The sequence below is a fragment of the Rhynchophorus ferrugineus genome, unplaced genomic scaffold (assembly GCF_030347505.1).
Source record: "Rhynchophorus ferrugineus isolate W39M unplaced genomic scaffold, kcgeb_rfMv2 rfM7, whole genome shotgun sequence".
In the NCBI taxonomy this organism is placed as follows: domain Eukaryota; kingdom Metazoa; phylum Arthropoda; class Insecta; order Coleoptera; family Curculionidae; genus Rhynchophorus; species Rhynchophorus ferrugineus.
The window spans coordinates 19456292-19479173 of NW_027472586.1; the positions used below are offsets into that span (position 1 = coordinate 19456292).

General features: G+C 31.8%; 1 protein-coding gene across 5 annotated transcripts in view; it reads left to right on the forward strand.

Moving 5' to 3' along the window:
• Positions 1-14816, forward strand: part of pdm3 (POU-domain protein pdm3) — a 283474-nt gene extending 268658 nt beyond the window's left edge. The window contains exons 8-13 of one of the 5 annotated variants that reach the window (XM_076409650.1): positions 4772-4952; positions 5095-5139; positions 5513-5596; positions 9060-9205; positions 13482-13625; positions 13683-13852. In XM_076409650.1, coding sequence (XP_076265765.1) covers positions 4772-4952; positions 5095-5139; positions 5513-5596; positions 9060-9205; positions 13482-13606 — 581 coding nt within the window. In that variant the 3' untranslated portion in view covers positions 13607-13625; positions 13683-13852. Of the gene's footprint in view, positions 1-4771; positions 4953-5094; positions 5140-5512; positions 5597-9059; positions 9206-13481 lie in introns of all 5 variants that reach the window. The other 4 variants (XM_076409651.1, XM_076409649.1, XM_076409653.1 and 1 more) reach the window with 4 other exon arrangements.
• Positions 14817-22882: the final 8066 nt, after the last annotated feature.

Here is a 22882-nt window from a genome sequence, read left to right on the forward strand (position 1 = left end):
TATTTCTCAATTACTTATTAAATGATCATTGGAATCCACTTTGAAGAAATGTATGATTTTCATCTTAAAAGCATGTATTATTTTTCAGGCACCTATTTAAGATTAAGAATATAAAATTAAGAACAGATAGTAAAAACCAGTCATTATACTAATAAGATCGAATTCAAGCGGTGAATTTAAGAGGAGCGAAAATAAGTTAAATGAAAAGGAACGAACCGATAGACGGAGGGAATCTATTGAAAATCGATGAAAAATAATCCGTAATTAGAGTTGTAAAGCTTTGGGCAGGCAAGATTCTAGACAAAACCGATGTTTTAAATAATTCGAAAAAGAGCGGCTCGGACGACGGTGATGGAGTGAGTTGGAGGTTGGAGGCAGAAACGAAATAATCGAGTCCCAGTCCGGTGGGGAGAGGCAAAGGGAGAGGGGAGAGCTCCGGCCGGCATAATGAAATAAATTCTTTTTTTATGCGCCATAGTCAGCAATAACGGGCGGCACTTAAACTCTGCGGCTTAATTAGAAGACAATATAGTAGCGAGGTAAATTTTATGACGGAATGATTAATTCGGGAGGGCGCCCGCCATCGCCTTTATTATTATTACCACTATTATTATTAGTATTATTTCGAAAAACGGAATTGCTATTTAATTATTATTAATGCTTTTCGTGTAATTTAATTTGGACCGGCGATAAAATAAATTAGGAGGATTTTTATTCGTGTCCCGCGTCGTCTCGACTCGTTCGTCCGCTCGCAGGAAGAGTGGCTTCGATCGGTCGGGTTATAATGAGGGCACAATTAAGGCTCAGTTAAATCTAATAATCGAAGGATCGCGGGGGGCCCGGGGGGCAGGGTGGGGAGATGTTGGTTAAATTAATATATACGGGGCCGATAATGTTTTATTGACGTTTCGGACGCGATTCTCCGGAAAATTATGGAAAAATATCGTCAACATTACTTACAATTAATTGTAATTATTTTCGTAAATTAATTAGTCTTATGTATATCATGCCACAAAAGGCTAGATAACTAATTTTACTTTATTCCGAATAAAAGTTACTAGTGATTGTCTAGTGGTCGAAATTCGACCACAATGTATTAAATTAATCATCTTTCTCTCATATATCATAATAGAGTAAAAGGATTAGTTTAAAAATGTTATGTTACTCGCTTTCACAGTATTTTTAATATTAGATCAGAAATCTATTTTGTACATAAGATTAATTAAAATAATAAATGTCTATATATCTCAAGAACACTCACTAACATTTTATAAATTGCATTTAATTAAATCTAATTTCCATTAACTTCCAATAATCAACAAAATATTAGTATAAATTACTACGCCACTGAACATTATAACAAAGTATAATAAGTAAGATTATTTTAAGAACTGTAACAACTTAGCATGAAATCTAAGTATACATTATCTTTCTTTATTTTCATGTTATAAACAGTATGGAGTAATAAATGAAATAATACATGTTTCTATTTTAAAAAAGGGAATATATGAATAAAAAAGTTTTGAAGTTGAGTTGAACAATTAGCTAATTTATATTTTACAATTTAGAAATGTATATTAAAGGAATGTATTTACAATCATTGATTTTTCAAAACATAGGCCTATAAAGTAAATAATCAAAACAATTGATACAAGTTTCAAAAAATAAAATGCTATATAGTCATATATATTATTACATTAATCATTAAACACCTTAATATTTATCAATGCTTTAAAATGTTTGCAAATGTACTGATAATAATTCCTAATTTCTTCTATTTGGATTAAGTGTTTCGTCAATGCAAATTATATAGTTAGTTTCATTTTATCTTCAGCATATTTTCATTGCCATTTATGTATTCATATAGTCCTTATCTTTTATCCATATATCTCACCTAAAACATATATTACAAAAACAATACATACACCAGGCTGATTTTTAAAAAATATCTTTACCTAAATGTTTAGATAAAATTACATTTTTCTTTGTATATTTATTTCACCCTTTGATCTCACCCTTATATGTCGGGTTTTTTTCTTGCTGTATATACCTTCTGATAAAGCGGGTATATCAATTTCTTTTCTCTGGTGTGTGTCAATCAAATCTCATCACGGTTACATTTCAAAAAACCAATATCAAATACCCGATTTGTTGTACTTCAAATAATATTATGGCTTCACAAGATTAAATAAATAACAGGTCAATTCAAAAGTCTCCGACCTGACACATAGATGGTGCTACTAGAATTTAATCCATATGTTTTAGTTAGCCCCAACCCTCAAAAGATGCGTGTATAAATTTGACAGCTGTCGGATCATTAGTTTGTGAATTATAGCATTTTGAGTGAAGCAGCTTTTGTTATTATGAAAAAATGGATAAAAAGGAATTTCTCGGCTTGATAAAATATTGCTTTTGAAGATAAAAAATATAGTTGAAGCAAAAACTTGGCTTGATGCTTCCGGAAACTGCCCCAGGAAAATCAACCATCAGGGATTGGTATCCTAAGTTTAGACGTGGTGAAATGAGCAAAAGACGGTAAACGCAGTGGACGCCCAAAAAAGGTTGTTACTGACGAAAACATTTAAAAAATCTACAAAATGATTTTGAATGGCCGTAAGTTGTAGTTGAATGAAATAACAGACACTCTAAAGATATCAACTGAACGTGTACATGATATCATTCACGAATATTTGGGTATGAGAAAGCTCTATGCAAACTGGGTGCTGCGCGAGCTCAGTTTTAACCAAAAACAACGACGAATTGATGATTCGGAGCAGTGTTTGAAGATGATCAAGCGTAATAAACCCGTGATTTCGCGTCGATATGTGACAATGAATGAAATATTGCTGCATCATTTCACTCCGCGAAGTCCAATCGACAGTCATCCGAGTGGACTTCAAGCGATGAACCCGCTCCAAAGCGTGGAAAAAGCCAACAGTCGGCTGGCGTCTGTATTTTGGGATGCACATGGCATAATTTTCATTGACCTTGAAAAAGAAAGGACCATCACCAATGACTATTACATAGCATTACTGGACCGTTTGAAGGACGAAATCACCGAAAAACATATAATCAGTGTATCTATAATCAGTGTATCACCCTTGAAGGGAATTATATTGAATAAAAAAAACTAATTTTGCAAAAAAATGTGTTCTAGCATGGTAGGCCGGGAACTTTTCAATTGACCTGTTAAGTAACTGATACTTGATTGTAAAATGTGATTTTATCAGATTTCATCAAAGACAAGTTGCAAATATTTCGAACAATACTTACATAATAGATGATGTATGAACTCAGATGTTATCAGTCCGGTCAAGTAAAGTGAAAGACTCAAAACAGATATCGAGTTTAGGAAGTCATAGGAGAACTTAGTACGTTAGATCTTGTTTAAACACAAATTGCTATTTCCAGAGAAACTGTTATCTATATTTTTATATTATTGTTTTATTTCCACTTTGTATGTATTATAATAATTATGCTGTTCTCGAAATTATTTACTTTTAATCACTTAACATCAACTACATTATCGAAATTGAATATTCGTTAGTTCCTCTGATTAGTCCAGTATAAGTAATTCCATTATTTCTAACATTCCTCTTTATATGGTTAGTTTTTAATGATTATTACATTATTATTTTAAGACAATTAATTGCAAGAGTTACTGGACGAAAATTAACTTAAAACTTAATCTAATGCGATGAGAAAGATTCAAAAGGTGGGAAAATGGCTAGTTTACGAATTGATTGAAAATGCCATTTCGAACCGTCTCAACATCTGTATTTCATTGTTTGCCATTAACAAAAAGAAGAGTTTTCTGTGGCTTACTATAGCTGGCGATGAATAGTGGATCCACTACGACTATCCTAGATTCAAAAAGTATTTAGTTGTTATTTTAATGATTCCAACACAAAGGTTCTGTATCTTTGTGATCGAAAAAACAACATAAAAATAGTAATATTGTTCGCTTGGAATATATCCCATTGAGTCAAATTGTCCACTATGAATTCACTCTTATGGTGACATTTTTTTAATGACAAACTTAATTTTAACACCAAAAAAAAACTTTTGCAGTACATTTATTATTTTACTTACACACAATTTTTGTCAGCAAAAATACTATTTTGGACACCAGGTCAAAGGTTTACAATGTGAGAAAATTAATTTTATGCTCGAGTACCTACTGGAAAGTAGTGGGAATACATTCAAGGCCCCTGTAGACGATTAATTATAGATATATTTCTTATATATTTTATGCCTCCTTTTTACCAACGAGGGTTTATCTGGACTAGACCCACTGTTTAACATGGGCTCCAAACCACAGCCCTCGGCATTAAACCTACCGACTGGCCAGTGACCAACCTAGAGACCATCCCAGAAGACCCCCGATCTTCCCCAACCTAGTTAGTGACGTAACTGGGATGGTTATTCCTTGTCGGATTTTCTGCTGTTGCCTATAAAGACATTTACAATTACAATCACAAACATAAAGTACATATATACACCAGCAGGATTCGAATCCGCGATTATCGCAACAGAAGGAGGCCTGTCACCTTAATTTATTATTAATAATAACTAATTATATTTAATATTAATATTTTCGATATTAGAGACAAAATTGTAATTGCTGTTATACATTAACTCAAGGAATTAAATAATTTAAAAATAATCAAAAATAATAATTTTTTTCTAATTATTTAGAGTTAAATTAGAATATGTTAATGCAAATATTTTTAAAGTATAATATGTGTTCATTATCATATTTTATCTACAGATCAACCAACTATAAATCAAACTAGTAGCAACGTCGTAGACGGAATCAACTTAGACGAAATAAAAGACTTTGCCAAGGCGTTCAAGCTGAGAAGATTGTCGTTGGGTCTGACACAAACCCAGGTGGGACAAGCGTTGAGCGTGACCGAGGGCCCGGCATACAGCCAAAGCGCCATCTGTAGGTAGGTGTCAACATTTTTACTGAAAACGGGTCGAAATTACTGCAAAGGGCTACAATCAAGGAATTCGCAAAATTTATCAAATTATTTTTAAGTTCACTCATATTTATTGGCCATGAAACTGATACGATCATTTCTTTCCCAGTGCCCTGGCGTCCCAAATGGTTGCGGCTGCCCAACAGCAGGCAATGTATGTCCATTTTTTATATACTTATTCGACTTCTTTCATCATCTTCGAGAGAAAATTGTTCGTGAGGCGGTTTTTTTTGTTTATCGTGGGAAAGTAATTTTTTCTCGAAGATATTGGGCCGTAATATTTACTACACCATAGTTATTAGAGTAAATGTCATCGTTAGAGTGTGACAGTATGTGTGTTGATGGTTGTTTATGTAGCGCCAGGGCACTGGCATAAAGATCAGCGTTTGTGGTTCCAATTTTATCCTCCATATTATACTATGCTAGTGTCCTGTGCCAAAAATATTATCGCAATATAACGACAGGATAATTTAGTATCGAATTTATTGAGCGTGTTATAGTAATTGTTTTTTTTTCTATTAACATAGGTTCGAAAAGTTGGATATTACGCCCAAGAGTGCCCAAAAAATTAAACCAGTATTAGAAAGATGGATGAAGGAAGCTGAGGAGAGGTATGTATATCATTTTGATTGAAAATTAAATGTATTAGGTGTCACACTGATTTATAATTTATTGGTCCAACCATTGTCATAATTAATTAATAGAACTCTCTTGGCTGGACATTGTCATTATGCCTCAGTTCTTGTACCATTTTGTCAGCATGAAAATACAGATCTCTAGTGAGAATATCGTTTCCATAACGTCGAATTGATGTTCCTGGTCCTTTACCAACTCTCTCACGCATTGTTTTGATTTTTTATTCAAACAGCTTGTTATTGGAGATCTATTGAGTTCAATGTTCAAGTAACATGACTAATATTTCTTTAATTTATTAATATATTATCACTAGTTATTAGCTAACTAACTTACTATTTAGCTCTACAGTGACTAAAACTAGATACTTATCTAGGCCCACTAGACCTTACACAGTCTTTAATAAAATGTTACCTCCTAACGCTCGTTACAGTGTTTTTACTATTTAATGTACTTCACTACACAATATCACACGGTTTGGTTCTCTTGAGTCTGCGTCCTAGTTCAGTGCTGTTCAAGAGTTGCAGCACTTCGGTGTTAACATGGTTTCATAGTATTTTCTTCTGTTTTGTTACGAGTTGTTCGAATTTCTTCTATTACAGTGAATATAAAGGTATCAGTGTAGTTATTGCTACAGTATCTAAATGTATCCACGTCAGTATATCTCAGGACCTTATTCTTAAATATTTGTATCATGTTGATATTAATACTGATAAGTAAGATCCCCATGAATTCCATAGGTCCATATAGGTTTTAGTATCTTCTTATGCAGCAGTAACTTATTATAATTTAGATGTTATTCCCAATAGTCATTAAAATTTTTGTATTTTAATTCGCATTCTTCTCTTTCTTGTGTCATGATTCAGCTCAAGATCTTTATGGGATATGGGTTACTGTATGGGATAATGATTCGGATTTATATTTATTAGAGTTATTCATATTTCTTAGTAAATGAATAGTTTGGTTGTACGTGACTTCAACACTATTATTATTAACTTTTATTTTCCATTTGTGGGTACACTTATCTATATTATTATTATTTTCGTGCTACGGTTTTCTGGGTGAACACCTATATATCCAATCTTTCTGAATGATTTTCTCTTCTATATAATTGCTTTCTTCAGAGTTATTAGACAATCAATGTTCCCACCATATTTTGTAGCAAATATGCGAACTATATCCACCGAAATAATTATTTTTAACTTTTTTTTAAATGTTTAAATGTGGTTGAATTATTTTTCTAAATTTCATTGTTTTTTACAATACCATTGTAACCACAATGATAGCATCACAAATGCTTCTCATTCTTATGCTCATGGAAAATTATTAAATAAATAAATTTTATGATAATTAAAGCAAAACTGAGTCAATGAAAAAATCTTAATAAAATATGATGGTATTATTTTGAAAGGGTCTATCTAGCGCAAACTCCACAGAGCACCACATCTTTAGTCATTCGTCAAAGCTGAGTTTTATTATATATCTATATATTTAACCAAAAGTTATTATCTAATACTATTTTATATAGGTTATTATTGATCCAATATCAAGATTACTGTGATTTAGTAATAAATTTGGCTTCAAGATCATCATTCAGTTCGTTATTGGTAACAGCGATAAGCAATAGTGGTTAATCAAAGAATCAAGTGCATGAAATCTGACAACAAGATATAAATTTAGTCATGTAAATAACTAGGCTGGATATGCGATATGCTGGAATAATCTTTACAATTGTCGGTAGGCTTCATGAATTGACAAAAATCAATTTATAGGGCTGAAAACTCAAAGTAATTGCTGACTGAAGTCCATGGTTCGAAACTCACATTAAACCACTTGAATAACACTAACGTGCAATAGAAATAATTATATTTTGTATTATTTAGTTATTGATGTTATATTACTGTTACTAGTCGTTTCCGTCTAACCTACAGTTTGTCTTTATGATAACTTAAATCTAGATATATAACTAGGAGGACCCATTGGCCCTATCTCAGTCTCTGGTCACATAAAGTTTATATATGTCACTGCTGCATTTTTTATTATATGCACCTCACTATACAACTTTACACAAGATCAGATAGTTTGATTCTTTTGAATCTGTGTCCTACTCTGGCGGTATCCAAAAGTTACCCATAATAATTAATTTAAGCAACACAAAATAAAACTAAGATCTAGTAGAGAATATAAATCTAGTAGAAAGTATAATAAATCTAATAATAAATCTAGTAGAAAGTAATTTAATGTAATATTTTATTAATTTTATACCTATGTTAATTTTCATCATCATGATATCTAAATCATAAAAAATTAAAATGTAATTGTTTTAATTAAATTACAGTTGTTACCAAGAACTATTTAAAGTATAACAAATCGATTGTTAATCATATTTCTTACATTTCTAATTATTAAAAAAAATAGACACTGATTTGATATATTTTAAATTTAGAATATATTAATATTCAGTAATATAATTAAGAAATGTAACAGTTTTATCGATTTTGTGTTACTAATTATTACAAAAACGCATTAACACAAAAACCAAACTGTAATCAGCAATTTTATTATTAGCTTGTGTTGTTTGTCATAATTTTTAGCATAATTCTTTGTCAATTTTATGTTTTATCATTATTCATCAATATATGTGTTGGGTATTTATGTACTTGTAATATTTGTTTAGTGCTTTGAGCACTTATTAGCGAAACCTGAAATTAATCAATTTTATATTAATCCTTAAAATGTACAGGAGAATCCTAAATGATTACGAAACTTTTACGATTACCTCTAATTCAATATTATACTATGTCACAAGAACCTTTTCAGATACTATACCTTCTGCGGCAAGTATATCTACTCTCTGTCGTCCTATAATCCACAGATATCATCAAATTTCTTAAAATTCAAATTGATTTTCTTAACAGATATATTACGAGTTGAAAATTATGTTTTGCGGGAATTAGTGGGAAAATACTTCTATGAAAAGGAAGGGTTGGGATTCTTATTTTTGAATTCTGTTCCGTTTTCAGAGGATTGGTGAAATGTTCGCATATATACCTTTCGATAAAGTGGGCGCATTAATTTGTTGTCACTACTACAAATATTTATAACCTTTCTTTGTTATTTCATGGTTCCCATAATACTGGAATAAACAAAAATAATTTAAAAAATTTCAAAAATATTGCTTAAAATTAAACCAAATCATTTAATAATGTTTTTCCAAAAATATAAAATTGTATAAAAATAAAAATAGATAGAGATAGATATATGATATAAATTTAAATATCTTAATACTATTGTTCTTATAAGACTTTCTGTTCAAGCTAAACACCAAACTTTAACAATAATAATAGAAATGTTTAATCGATGAAACAGCATAATTAAGTTTGGCACCTAATACATATAGTTGAAACTAACGTATGGTTATATTGTCATAGTAATGCAAAGTTGTTTTAGATATAAAAGTGGACAAAACCACTTGACGGACTTCATCGGTATCGAGCCATCGAAGAAGCGCAAGAGAAGAACATCGTTCACTCCTCAAGCTTTGGAACTGTTGAATGCCCATTTCGAGAGAAACACTCATCCCTCTGGTAAGTGTATAATACTGGTACCAGGACCAGTACTTTTGTTGTTGTGACATTATAATACTATATTCTGTTGTATTTCATTGATTATTATTTACTTGAGCTAAAAATAGATCACTCAAAATTAGATTTTAGATTTTATAACTTTTTCTGTTTGGTTTGGCGGAAATCTTTTGTCCAGTCTTATAAAATAACTCGTGAATACCCTTCATGAGAGTTCAGTGCAGCTTTAGCAGTTTAAATTTTTAAAAAAATAGCGAAATGACAACAGGTAGTAGCAATAGAAATAATTAAAAATAAACGCAGTTTAAAGAAGCATAGAACACGCGAGTTTAAATGCTTAGGTCAGACGCCAATTGAAAAGCATTTATATGACTTAAAAAAAAGATCCAGAAAAAATAACAAATGTATACCATAAAAACCTACTAAAATATAATTGCAAATCGGTTACAAATGAATATGAGAATAATAATTTTTATTACTCTTAGCGGTTCAACAATCTGCCCAGCAGGCAATATGTTATGATATACACTTCACTTAATATGTGTGTAAAATCTTAATCGGTATTCTATGTGTAAAATATCTTGATCTTAATCTTACTCTAAAGCCTATTTCTGTTCATTAATCATATCGGATGGTAGCGAACATTTTGGCCTACTCACATCATAGTAATCACGAACATTTAACTGATTAGCAAGTATATTGAAATGCAATGACAACTCTTTCGAAATATTTAACTCGAAGTACTTTCGAAGTACCACTCTTACGGGCTCTAGACGGATATCGTGCTGGATCACTTTATTGGAAACGTAGTATGAGGCGTTGACTAGGGCACGCAATATCTTATTTTGGAACCGTTGAATGATGCTTATATTAGATTTGCCGGCAGTACCCCATTATTGTTTTCGGTAGGACAAAATGGGTCAACGTATTGATTTGCATAGCAATATATTGTTATATATGGATCATGTTTTGACTCTGACGTTTGTTTTAGTTTAAGTTCTAGTTATTTTCATCGAGCAGTAATGTGCTTCTTCAAAGTTATTGCATCGATCTAAATACATGTCAAGATATTTAGAATCCCCCACCTAGGGGAGTTCACAATTATTAATATTCATTAATCTACGCAAGATAAAAGTTACTTGGGTAGACTTTGTTATATTGGCTTTAATACGCCAAAGCCAATGAAAACAATAGTTGTATGGCTCCATTCTTGTTACGAAACCCAAATTGATTTTCTGGAATAATATTTCCTTTTTTGATTATTATATTAAACATCTTGATGTGGCTAATTGCAAACAGTAGAGCATTTAATAGGATCACCAAGAGCGATGTTATGAAAGAGGGATAATTTTAAAGAAAAACTGTATTTTAAGCAAAGTTCTGGGTCTTAAAAAGCTGTCTACACAATATCTGCATTCGCTAACAATGAAACAAAAAGACATTTCAAAAAAGTCATTTAAAAAAGTCATTTTTACTCATTTCATCATTATAGATGTAACTTTGGTTAACCACCATAATATAGTGTCCAAGCTATCCAAACTGGCAAAATAATAAGCTTTACTATTATTAGTGTAAATATGATATATGATACAGGAAAGATACATGAATTAATGGAAAAAAGAAAATTGAAAATTCATGTTTCATCAAGGTAACGACCTCAATAACGAATAGCCCAAGCAATCATCAAATAAAGGAGAGCTGCTTGATAATCGTTGAAATAAGTATATTGTAGATGAATAAAATTATGAAAATACAGTAATTTTTACATACAGTGTAGAATATAGGATGTCCCCTTTTTATTATTAGACCAATAAATTAGTTTTAAAGGATTGTTTTTTTTTTAATTGAAGCTTTATTGTGAAAAATCGGTACTATGCATTTTATTCAAAGTATTGTCTATCGAGAGCCTCTACTTTTTCACATGTCTCGGGCAACTTCGGATTTCACTTGGAAGGAACGATGTATCCATGAATCGACTCAATTTTTAGTATCTTTATAAGTGAAGCACTGCTGAGACAGATCAGGACTCATATGTAGGAACAAGTAATAATGAGAAAGAGCAAAGTCTGGATAATACGGGGGGAGGCATAGCGCTTCCTATTTTAAGTTTTCCTAGCATGGTTCCCTCGGTTTAGCAACACTTGGTCTAGCATTTTCATGCCAAAAAATAGCATTGTTGTGTTTTGGTTATATTCTGGCCGTTTCCGCGCAGTGCTCGACACAAACGCATCACTTATAGTCAATAACGATCTCCGTTGATAATGTCATTAGGTTTTAGCAGCTCAGTGTATTATACCAAGCTGATGCCACCAAATACGGTATATTAGCTGGGAGCCATTGATATTTGCCTTTGCCATTGATGTTGATGCATAACCACGTAATTACCATGATTTGGATTATATTCCAATTTTTTCGTTAAAGCGGTATTTCACTCATAAAGAGAAAACCTAATACCAACACATCAGTTTGGGTTTATTAACAAGCATTCAATAATTGACCAAGTGCATAGAATAACACATGTAACTGAAAGTGCCTAGAAGGTAACGAGATATGTTCAGCTATATTATTACATTCAACACAAGCCTTCGATAAGGTTTGGCATGAAGGCCTTGTTCATAAATTACAGAAAATGTTACCAAAAGAACACACCGAAATACTAAAATCGTACATTACAGCCAGAATGTTTAGAGTTAAACAAGCAGGAGCTTACTCTACAGTAAAAGAAGCTAAAGCAGGTGTACCACAAGGAAGTGTACTGGAGCCAATACTTTATGTACTCTACACTTGTAATATACCACAAATGGAGAATATTATAATGACCACATTTGCGAATGATACTGCGATTATAGCTGTCGGAGACAATAGTGAAGAAGCCACACGAAAATTACAACAGGCAAGTGACAATATTAATAATTGGATACAAGCTTAGAAAATAAAAATTAACGAAAGTAAATCTGCACACGTGCAGTTTACCTACAATCAGACCGTACAAGCACCAATAACATTAAATAAAACTATCATTCCATATAGCAACAACGCTAAATATCTCAGAATGCATCTTGATGCAAAACTTCGTTGGAAGGAACATATAAAGAAGAAAATAAAAGAACTGAAATTGAAATATAGGAAAATGTATTGGCTAATTGGAAGAAAATCACAATTATCAGTACATAATAAATTGCTATTATATAAGCAAATACCGAAACCTATATGGACATATGGAGTTCAATTATGGGGATGTTCTCCAAAGATTAACATAAACAAAATACAAATTTTTCACAACAAAGTCCTGAGAAGTATTGTGGGCGCACCCAAATTATACAGGACTGACTACCTACATCGAGACCTTCAGGTACCCACAGTCAGTCAAGAAATCCGATAATTGCAAGGGGGGTGAGGAAAACCTCCATTCTCATGAGAATATTGAAGTTTTGCAACTAGTGGCTACCACCAGAACAGGACACAGACTCAAAAGGATCAAACCACCTGATCTTGTATAGTGTTGTGTAGTGAGGTACATATATTCAAAAATACAGCAGTGACATGTATAAACATTATTTCACCAGAGACTGAGATAGGACCGATGGGTCCTCTTACTTATATATCTAGATTTCAGTTATCATAAAGACAATTTGTAGGTTAATCGGAAACGACTAGTTGTAATAATTAAATAATAAAACAAGCGGTATTTCACACAGGACCAAACCCCTTTCCATATCTCTTGACTTCAATTCATACGGCATCAAATATTCAAGGCGTTTGGAACATTTCCATGTTCTCAACACAACGTTTCTTGTGTTACCTCCAACAATTATGTATATTCTTCTTGCTTTTTACAGGAATCATTATCGGCGTCAAATTTATCACTTTTAAAACGTCGAAACTAGATTTCACATGTTGAAATTGATGGTGCATGTTTGCCATAAACTTCACACAGATTTTAATGGCCTTCGGCCGCCTTTTTCTTTAAACTGAAGTGAAAAAGTACATTTTTCCGCCATCACGATTTACTCGGTACAAATTTCGACATTTTCAACGCACTAAAATGTTTTGTTAATAGTTCGAAGGAATAAATCGTAGTGAAAAGTAAGGCTTCAATATGAAGATGTTTACAATTGCACGCGATACGATTTAATAAACAGTAACATCATCTTTTGTAAATCCTTTAAATTAATTTATAGGACTAATATTAGTTTTTTTTTATATTCAGACAAAAAATTAATTCCTTTTTTTATGCTAATATTTTATGAATTCTAAAACACACTATTTTTAATTCCAGGTACGGAGATTACCGGATTGGCCCATCAGCTCGGCTACGAACGAGAAGTGATCAGAATATGGTTTTGCAATAAAAGACAAGCTTTAAAGAACACAGTCAGAATGATGTCCAAAGGAATGGTCTAAAGACTCTTAACGTAGACATGTCTGTGATTTTGTATGTTCATATTTATACAGTTATTTTGTACGATTCTATTTTCAGTGTTCTGTCTGACAAGTTTGTAGATTAATGTTAAATATTAAACTTGTATCATGTATAGATGAATATCTCGAATATCTCCGGTGAAATACTCAAAACCAAATCAGTCGACTGGGACGTGGTATTGCTTCTGAAGCAAACAATTCCATAAATATAAATTAAATTTATTTTTACCATTTTTTTTTATTTTCTTGTAAGCGGTAACCTTTCGCAAGAAAATGTGATTGATTGTATCAAAAATGGAACTGGTAATTATACTATATAAGAACCATCACAAGTTGTATACGATAAATTCCTTTGGTCTACTTATATAAAATATATACATATCTTTGATAAAAAAAATAACAAAACAAAAACGTATACGATGACGTTATTTTTCGCGTTTCTTGTCAACCAAAATTTCGAAGAAATTATATTTTTATACTAAAGAAGAAAATTCTATTTAGACGTTAAAATTTATCAAAAAAAGTGTACATGGAATGGTGTGCTGATATTAATTTTCATTGCTTTCCAATTTCCAATATGTTTTCTTTGAAACAAAAAAAAATTGAATTTGTAAATTTGTAAAAATACACACATAGGCGTAAAAAGTAGGGGGCGTAATAAAAAAAATAGTTTTTTTTCATTTTATATGCAAATTTTATAGTGACGTAACTGTATTAGTTCACGCCCCTGAAAGAAACCAAAGTTCCTATCAAACTATATGTAAAAACTATGTAAAAATAAAATTATTACTCGAAAAATTACTGAAGAATTATATATATATATAGATATATACATAGCTAAAAGTTACTTTTAGTGTTACTTAACGAGTTTAGGACCTGTACATACGACTGAGCTTTCACATCCACTCTAAATATTTCTCTGGCAAATATTTTCAGATGTGTACATCAGTCAGATAACGACAGAGATGCGGTAAAAGCCCGTCTTCGTTCACAGGACGAAAAATAACTAATCGTGCGCCATGTCACTGTTAAACACTTTCATTGTGCATGTAGGTATTGTATAAAATTAGAAAACTTGTAAGATATTTAAGTGATAACTCTTAATATGTGGAATGAGAATTATTGTATTTGTGCGTCTTAAGGTAGCAGTATAATTGAAACATAAAAAAAATAAAAGTGATAAACATTATTGCGATTTCTGGTAGTTTTATTTAATTATATAGTTTTATTGACAAAATGGCGAAGACGTAGTAATAATTCCAAAATACATCAACATTATCGAAACATAGGCATAGAACACATGACATATTTATATTAAAAATTTGTGTTTTAATACGCTTACTTTTAAACATGTATAATCTAAAATTAAATAAAATCCTAAAATCCTGAAAATGATCCCAGTCACGCCAGTAACCAGGCTGGGTGTGTAAGACCGGGTATCTTCTGGGTTGGCCACTCGCCAGTCGGTAGGCTTAATACCGAGGACCGTGGTTCGGAGCCCACGTTAAACTATAGGTCCAGTCCAGATAAACCACTAGTTGGTAAAAAGTTTACTTTAAAATATATATAAAAAAAAATTATAATTGTCACAATACATACTAGTTTGTTTTGCATGCCAAAAAATTGTTAAAGCCTATATGTTTTTTTTTTAATTTAACCAATATTTAGTTCAGGATAAAATGGCGAAGGTGATTTGGACATATATTTTAATTCCAATTATTCTTAAGGTTTCTTAAAATAGGTTATTTGCCTTAGGTATACTTCGATAATAATTATTCAAATAAATTCAGTTTAATTGTCGTAAATAAACACATTAACTATAGTCTCTCCACTATTGCCATATAGCAATAGTGGCTTTAAAAAATAATTGTAAAATTTTTGACGAATTTGAGGATTGTTAAAAAACATGTTTCGACAAAACCATTATTTAGATTAATTAACATAAGAATTCCTTATTAGTGGAATGGAGGCTCGATATATTTTCATCCCTCCTAGCGTTCTGAAACAAGCAAAAAAATTATTCATTAGTAAAGACGAACGTATATGACCAAACCTTGAAAATATTTTTTTCTAAAAATGGTCAGTAAAAAATCTACAAACTACACTGCTAGATACAGAATAGAGGAAGCAGAAGCTTCCAGTTCATCCTACTCAATTGTTCTTCAATCCATCTAGCAGCAGAAGTAATAGCTTCAGTACCAGTGTTGAAACCTATGACGTTCATAATCGAGCAAGCTGGGGCCATATTTTTACGCAAGTCTAAACTTAAAAATATATAAAAATTCATTTTCTTCAAATAATTGTGAAAACACTTTTGGGTAAATATAATTATCATAATATGTGGAATACTGATTATATTCTTTTATATACATGTATATACAACTACGTTTCTTAAATTTTATAATGTAGCATACCTGGGAAAAACGATTTACAAGTTCGTGATATAATGGCGCAGGATGTTAAAAGTCTTTTAATTCGCCTTATTGTATTTAGATGTTCATTAGCATTATGTTTATACTCGGCATAACCTGTTGATTACAAAATTAATTGGAATACAACTTGTTCTAATAAGAATCATTAACAAAAAAACTTTATTGGACGTAATGGTCGCAAATAAATGAAAATTGGGCACAATCTTTCAACTGTTTCTACATATTATGACAATACAGCGTTATATATAAAGTGTATTTAATACAGAAACAGGCAATATTAAAAAACAATACGTGCAAGCCAAAATTTAAATTAATAAAGAATCGTAGAAAAAATCTACCTAAATATAATCATCAAAACATACGAAAACGTATGTTTATCATTTTAGTGACGATATTGTTTTTAAAATAAATTAAATCCATTTGCTAATTTAATGTTTCGTAAGTGAATATGTCCTTATAAATATAAATGTATGGATTTTTGATATAATGGAGAAGGAAATATTTTAAATATATTTACAATATAACATATTTTTCATATAAAAGATCTGTATTCGTACAATTTATTATCAGGCTAATCAAATAGAAACCGTGGATAATAAGAACGATCACAATTAGCCCAAAGTTAATGTATCACAAATCTCCAAATACACACACAATACTTCCTAATACATAACAAATATACAAATGTAAATGATTGTGTATCTATATAAATATAATTACCACAACATATAAAGTAAGTAGCATCATTTCTATTCTATTTCCAAAATTTAAAATATTCTATAAAAAAATTCGTGAGATATTGGCGTAGGTTCATTTATATATCCTATATACATTTACATATTTCTAACAAAAATGACACGTTGGTGAAGGTTATTAAAAAAACAATAAAAACGATAAATAAAACAATGGGTTCTTGATATATACAGAAGAAAATAGGATCAAATATATATTGCCAAATAAACTATTTTTAATGTACATTGATATATAAAATTGATGGTGTTTTAGTCTGGTTTGATTAATATAAACTTATAATAAAGCTTGTAGATTCGCCATATATTGACGAAGGAAGATGTTAAATATATATTGCCATTTAAACTATTCTTCAGGTTCATTGACATATAAGATTTATATTCGGCGTAGTTTATTATAAAATTAACCAAATAGAAGACGGGTTTATATGAACTATTAGTTGAATCATCGTAAATAGCCCAAAATTGTCTACAATCATTTAACTATTGTTACATACAATGACATAAAATATGTTAAATTTCTTTTATATATAAACTCAGGACTATATTTCACTATCATTAAATAGAGTCAATAATTATATTAACATCCCGAAACACTAAAGTACTTCAAAATATGTTAGAATAATATATAAATTCAAGATATATTTTTTAATAACTAAGAATAAGAATAAAAATAAATGTTATTATGTATATGTTATTAAATACATATTATCTCACTCTATCACTTCATTCAAGATATAATGTAGAGAATCGACAATTCCACGCAACAATTTATTTTGGACTGGTACTTGGATTTTGGTACTCCATAGTTGGATTCCATATGACCAAATCGGCAAAGCACGGATTCGTATAGCAATAGCTTCCACTTTGGCAGTTGGGCAGTTGATATTTTTAGATATTCTAAACTACTGAACATATTCTTCCACGCAGGTGTTACATGGGTAGATTTTTTAAATATAATTTGGAGTCTCCTTTTTACCAACTAGGGTTTATCTGGACTAGGCCTACTGTTTAACGTGGGCTCCGAACGACAGTCCTGGCATTAAGTCTACCGAAAGGCGAATGACAAACTTAGAAATCATCCCAACATCCGGTCTTACCCAGCCTGATTAGCGACGTGACTAGGATTATTTTCCTTGAATTTTGCCAAAAAACGCCTTTTTTCAGTTACAGTTGTCTTTTCTTAAGTATGTTTGAAGATTCCTTGAGGCCCTTATTGGATATATGTGTGACGCTAAAATATATGTATACTGCATATAACAATGTACTGCCACGTGGAAGTCCTGAATGTATTAAATGTAATTCAGTAGATTTTAGTAAATGAAAGTGAAGATGAGGAAGTTTCTTTAATTTAACCTTCACACTTTATCAAATGTCTGAGATATGTCCAGGAATGCAGCTGAAAATATATTTAAGCCTGATTTATTTTATTTACCAGTATATGTACTCACTGCCTATTAATAAACCCAAAGTGATGATCTGGAATAATATGTAATTTAATTATTATAATATTAAGCCTCTTTATATATAATTTCTCAAAAGCTTTGGAAATTGTAGGTAATAAACTTATAGGCGTAATGTAAGAGGTGACATCTTCTGCTGTTTCCCCAGCTCTAAGAAATATATTTTCACTCTAGAAGTGATAATGTTACCATTTTCACTGAATTTTTGGAAAGAAACTTAACAGTAGTATAAGCCGTGTACAAATTGGTGTCGAAACTTCTAATAACAAGAGGCCCAAGATATTGATCATTAATCATCATTAATGATCTAAAAATTAAATAAAATTCCCCTAATTGCTCAAAAATTATTCCCTCACCCATATTTTTTTTAACTAATCCTAATTCATCGCCATTTGCACCATAAATGACCCATAAATGACAAATTAATTTCCAACAATGTTAGTAATTTTTTATATATGTATGTATAATAACACGCAAACAGCTAAATAAATGATTTGTGCAAAATAAATTTGATGGTAAGCACTAATGTTATTTTAGCTCAGTATGTGTACTATCGGTTAGAATTATTACACAATAACGGTATCTAGTGAGATTTCGAACTTATAATGGTGTTATTTTTAGATACGAACGCAAGTTTGGAAGTATATAAGGTTCTAAGTTAAGAATCCTAACCAACATGTTTAGCAGAATGAATATTTCCACCTGTACATATTTTATTATATATGAATTGAAAGTCAAACAGAATTATCTTTTATTTGTTTCCTTGTTTTATACCTGTAAGTGGCAACACGATTCTAGCTTATTGAAACTGTGTTAAATAAATTTGGAGCAATATTTTACGGTAATAATGACAATGCTTCAAAAATTTTTGAAATTACCAATAACCTAAAAGCAAAATCATCAAGATCAGTTTTTAATTCGGTTGGTTAATTTTTACAAAATCCCTACGACCCTATTATTCCACTGCACTATTTTAGCCAATTGATGAAAACGAAAAACCAGTCAGTCTTTGACGAATCTACTGAAGCTACTCATAGTAAAAGTCTATGACAAAATGAAATATCAAATGAGTGCATTTCATGCACCATTCTTATAATATTATCACTATTCTTATACCATTCAAACAGATTAACCTCAAATATATAAGTGGAGGAATGATCGTCTGGTCGGACGGTCGGAATGTGTGGCTGTCGATGCGATTGTTTGTCCGAACACTCACTACAATTTTGTGGAAGGAATTCGAATGATAATGATATATGTGGTCGACGGGAGAATGGACAGGATATTAGGTTAGGTAAAGGAAGTACTGAACTGTGGAAGTGGTATTGTAACAAGGGGGCAGAGAAAAGAAAAGAGAGCGAGAGGTTTTTTTTTCTTTTTTCATGAAGGCTAGCTAGAACCAAATGGTCTTCTGCTGATTTCGCTTCGGATTCGGGGTATGAATGTTTTGCGGGCGACAGAGACCCTGGGTTAGGACTGGGACTGTCGTTGTTGGTTTACTACCGACGTTTGTGAATGGGTAGGGATTTAATCAAGGTGTTGTCGTGTTCTAAGGAACTTATGGAGAACTGAGCATGTTCATGAATTTCTTCACAAACGGGATGCCTGATTCGAGGTGAGTGTTGGCGTTCCTCATAAACCATGGAGCATTAAGTAACGTGCGGACTTTTTTGGGTTGGAACACTTGTAGTAGTTCAAGTTGTCTCTCAGAGACGTACCTGTACCACACCTGTGCTCCGTTGAAGCAGACTGGACGGACTAGCATTTTATACAGGGTCGCTTTCTAGGGGTTTGGGAGTTTCCTTTTTCTGCAGAGAAATAGAAATAGCAGGTTCTACACGCCATTTCCCTTGAAAATAGCATGCTGTATTTGGGCTTACCATTGGAATCTGCGGTCTAATTGGAGACTGAGGTATGAATCTTTCTGAAGACAGGGGATAGGGACTTTATCAATTTGGACGCGATAAGCGCAGAACTTCTTCTTGTGATTGAACAGAATAGAATTAGTTTTGCTCAAGTTTATCTGTAGCTGCCAGAATTTGTACCACGCTATCACTTGGTTCAGCTGGACTTGGAGTCTGTTATGAATAGCGTCGGGACAATAACCGGTTGTGAAAAAAGCGGTATCATCTATATAAAATGCTGTGTGGGAAAGTTGTGGAGTGGAAAATCAGCCATATAAAGATTGAATAGGGCTAGGGCTAGTGGAGCATCTAGCGGGACTCCTGAAATCCTGATTCTCACTTGAAAGGACCTATCGTCCAAGTATGAATCTCATATTAAATGATACATATGGTCGACGGGAGAATGGACAGGATATTAAGTTAGGTAAAGGAAGTACGATAGCGCTGTGGAAGTGGTACTGTTACAAGGGGGTAGAGAAAAGGAAAGAGAGCGAGACGTCGTCGTGGTGGCCTTTTGCAGCCGGAAACCGCATGGCACCAATCCACTAGCGTTGCCAACCTTTGAATTTGCTGTAGATAAATGCGTAGTGACCTAAAGGGTTGTAGCGGTCGCTACATGAGACTTGTCAGATATAATCATACCCTCATACATAAGTTTCGATAGCTCTGGATCAAAGATAAACTATTACACGATTCTGAAGGTTCTCAGGTGTTATGTAATACGGCCTAGACTATCTGACCATCTGTCTTTTTAACTACCTGAATAGTCAACGAGTGAGATGGGTTGGTATGTTTTTACCCTCAGTGTCGCTTTGTATTGCCATTCAACAAGTCATCTCTTCTTTCGGTTAAATAAAATAATATTTTCAAGTAAATTAATAGTATTGGTTTTCTAAACCCTTTCGCATATTATAACTTTTCTATTTTCATTTCAAAATTATCAGTATTATCTAAATGATTTAAAGAGATTTCCAAAAGTAGGCACTAGGCAATAAAATGATGCAACATTCATTAAAACCCAAACAGAAAACCAACTGTTTCGATGCCTAATTGTCCCGTTACAGGACTCTGTACGATTATCAATTAATGCTATTTAAACTCTCGCAAATAAATGATCTGTAATATACGACTATCAATTATTGGCGATCTGATGTAACAATCAACTTTATGTCTGCTTATGGTAGAACATTATTTGTTTTTATTATGAAAACGTTCAATTTAATAAATAATTTTAAATTATCTTCACTCACAAAATTTAAAAGCTTTATGAATGTTAATTTAATTAAATAAAATAACTTCTTTTTTGAAAATCGTTTTTGAAGAAAATAATTTTTTAACACGCTAACATATATGTTTCCTTAGCTGTAGAAGTGACCCTAACAGTTTTCCTGATTAATCCCATGACCCTGATCTGGTGTAAGTGTAAGGCTATATCAATATTGGCTAACAAGTCATCTACTGCTGACGCCTTTTCTTACAAGTTGCATGAATCGAAATAGATTTGAAGCCTTAATTCGGAACATTAATTTCTCGAATAATGATCACTACTATGAAATAAAACATCTTAACCCAAAACTGAATAAGATATGGCCGGTACATAATAAGTTGGCTACGAAATTTAAAGAAATGGCAGTACCTGAAGTAAACCCGTCAAGTCTCTTTTTTTATAAGTGAAGACTTGGTTGGAATTTAAAAGTAGGTTTGTTTAAAATGTCATCACCTACACTGAGAAATAAAATAACCCTCGACTGAGACTACACAATTATGTCTGTTTAATTTCATGATCATAAGCCTTTCAAGATAATGCTTAACAATGAACAACTTTACAGGCTTATTACAAAGAAAACTGATGTAGATGATACTGATATATTTAAACTGTCTAGAAAATGTTCACAACCACAAATAGTAGACACTGAAAAGGGAGAGTTCTTATCATTCAAAAAGACAAAAACAGTATCCTCAAGCGGAAGGATTGACCTCTTCTCCTCAAATTGACAGATCGTCAATTGATAAAATACATCTAAGCTATTGGGAAAGAAGCAAAACCCAATATTATTGCCCGGACTGTTATATGCCCCTTTGTTTCAGATTGAACCACACATTCAATGATTTTTATAGGTAACTTTAGTTATTTTTACTTTAGCTCTAATTATCTGTTATTATCTAGACTACAGCGTAGTATTATTTTTGACTCAAACAAATAAACATGTTATAAAAAATAGATTTTCAGCATAATCGTTAATATTAGGGGCTTGTGCGTATTTTAATCAGCAATCAATATTTATTGGAAATTTAGTGAAAATGCGAATTATCTACCTAAACAACTAATAAAACAACATTCAATTCATCTACATAAAAATAGTTTTCGATTTAGTATTGTCGAGTTATTCAGTTTATACATTTATCATGGAACATTCAAAATTATATTTTTGACATTCATTACTATTGTTGTTTAAATGGAAAAAATGTACAAGTGCTTCATGTGCTGAAGCCCATGTAGTACTTTTAGAAGCTTATGGTGATACTGCTCCTTCATTGTGTGAGTTTTGGTTAAGCCTCTTCAAAAGTATCGCTTTTGATGTTAGCTCATATAGGTACCCAAAAATGAATTTTTGTTGTGTGAAGCACATTATGATACAGATGAAAAAGTCGATCTACTACAACAATCCCAAGCTAAAAAGGTCATTCCACAAAACCATTCACAATGGCC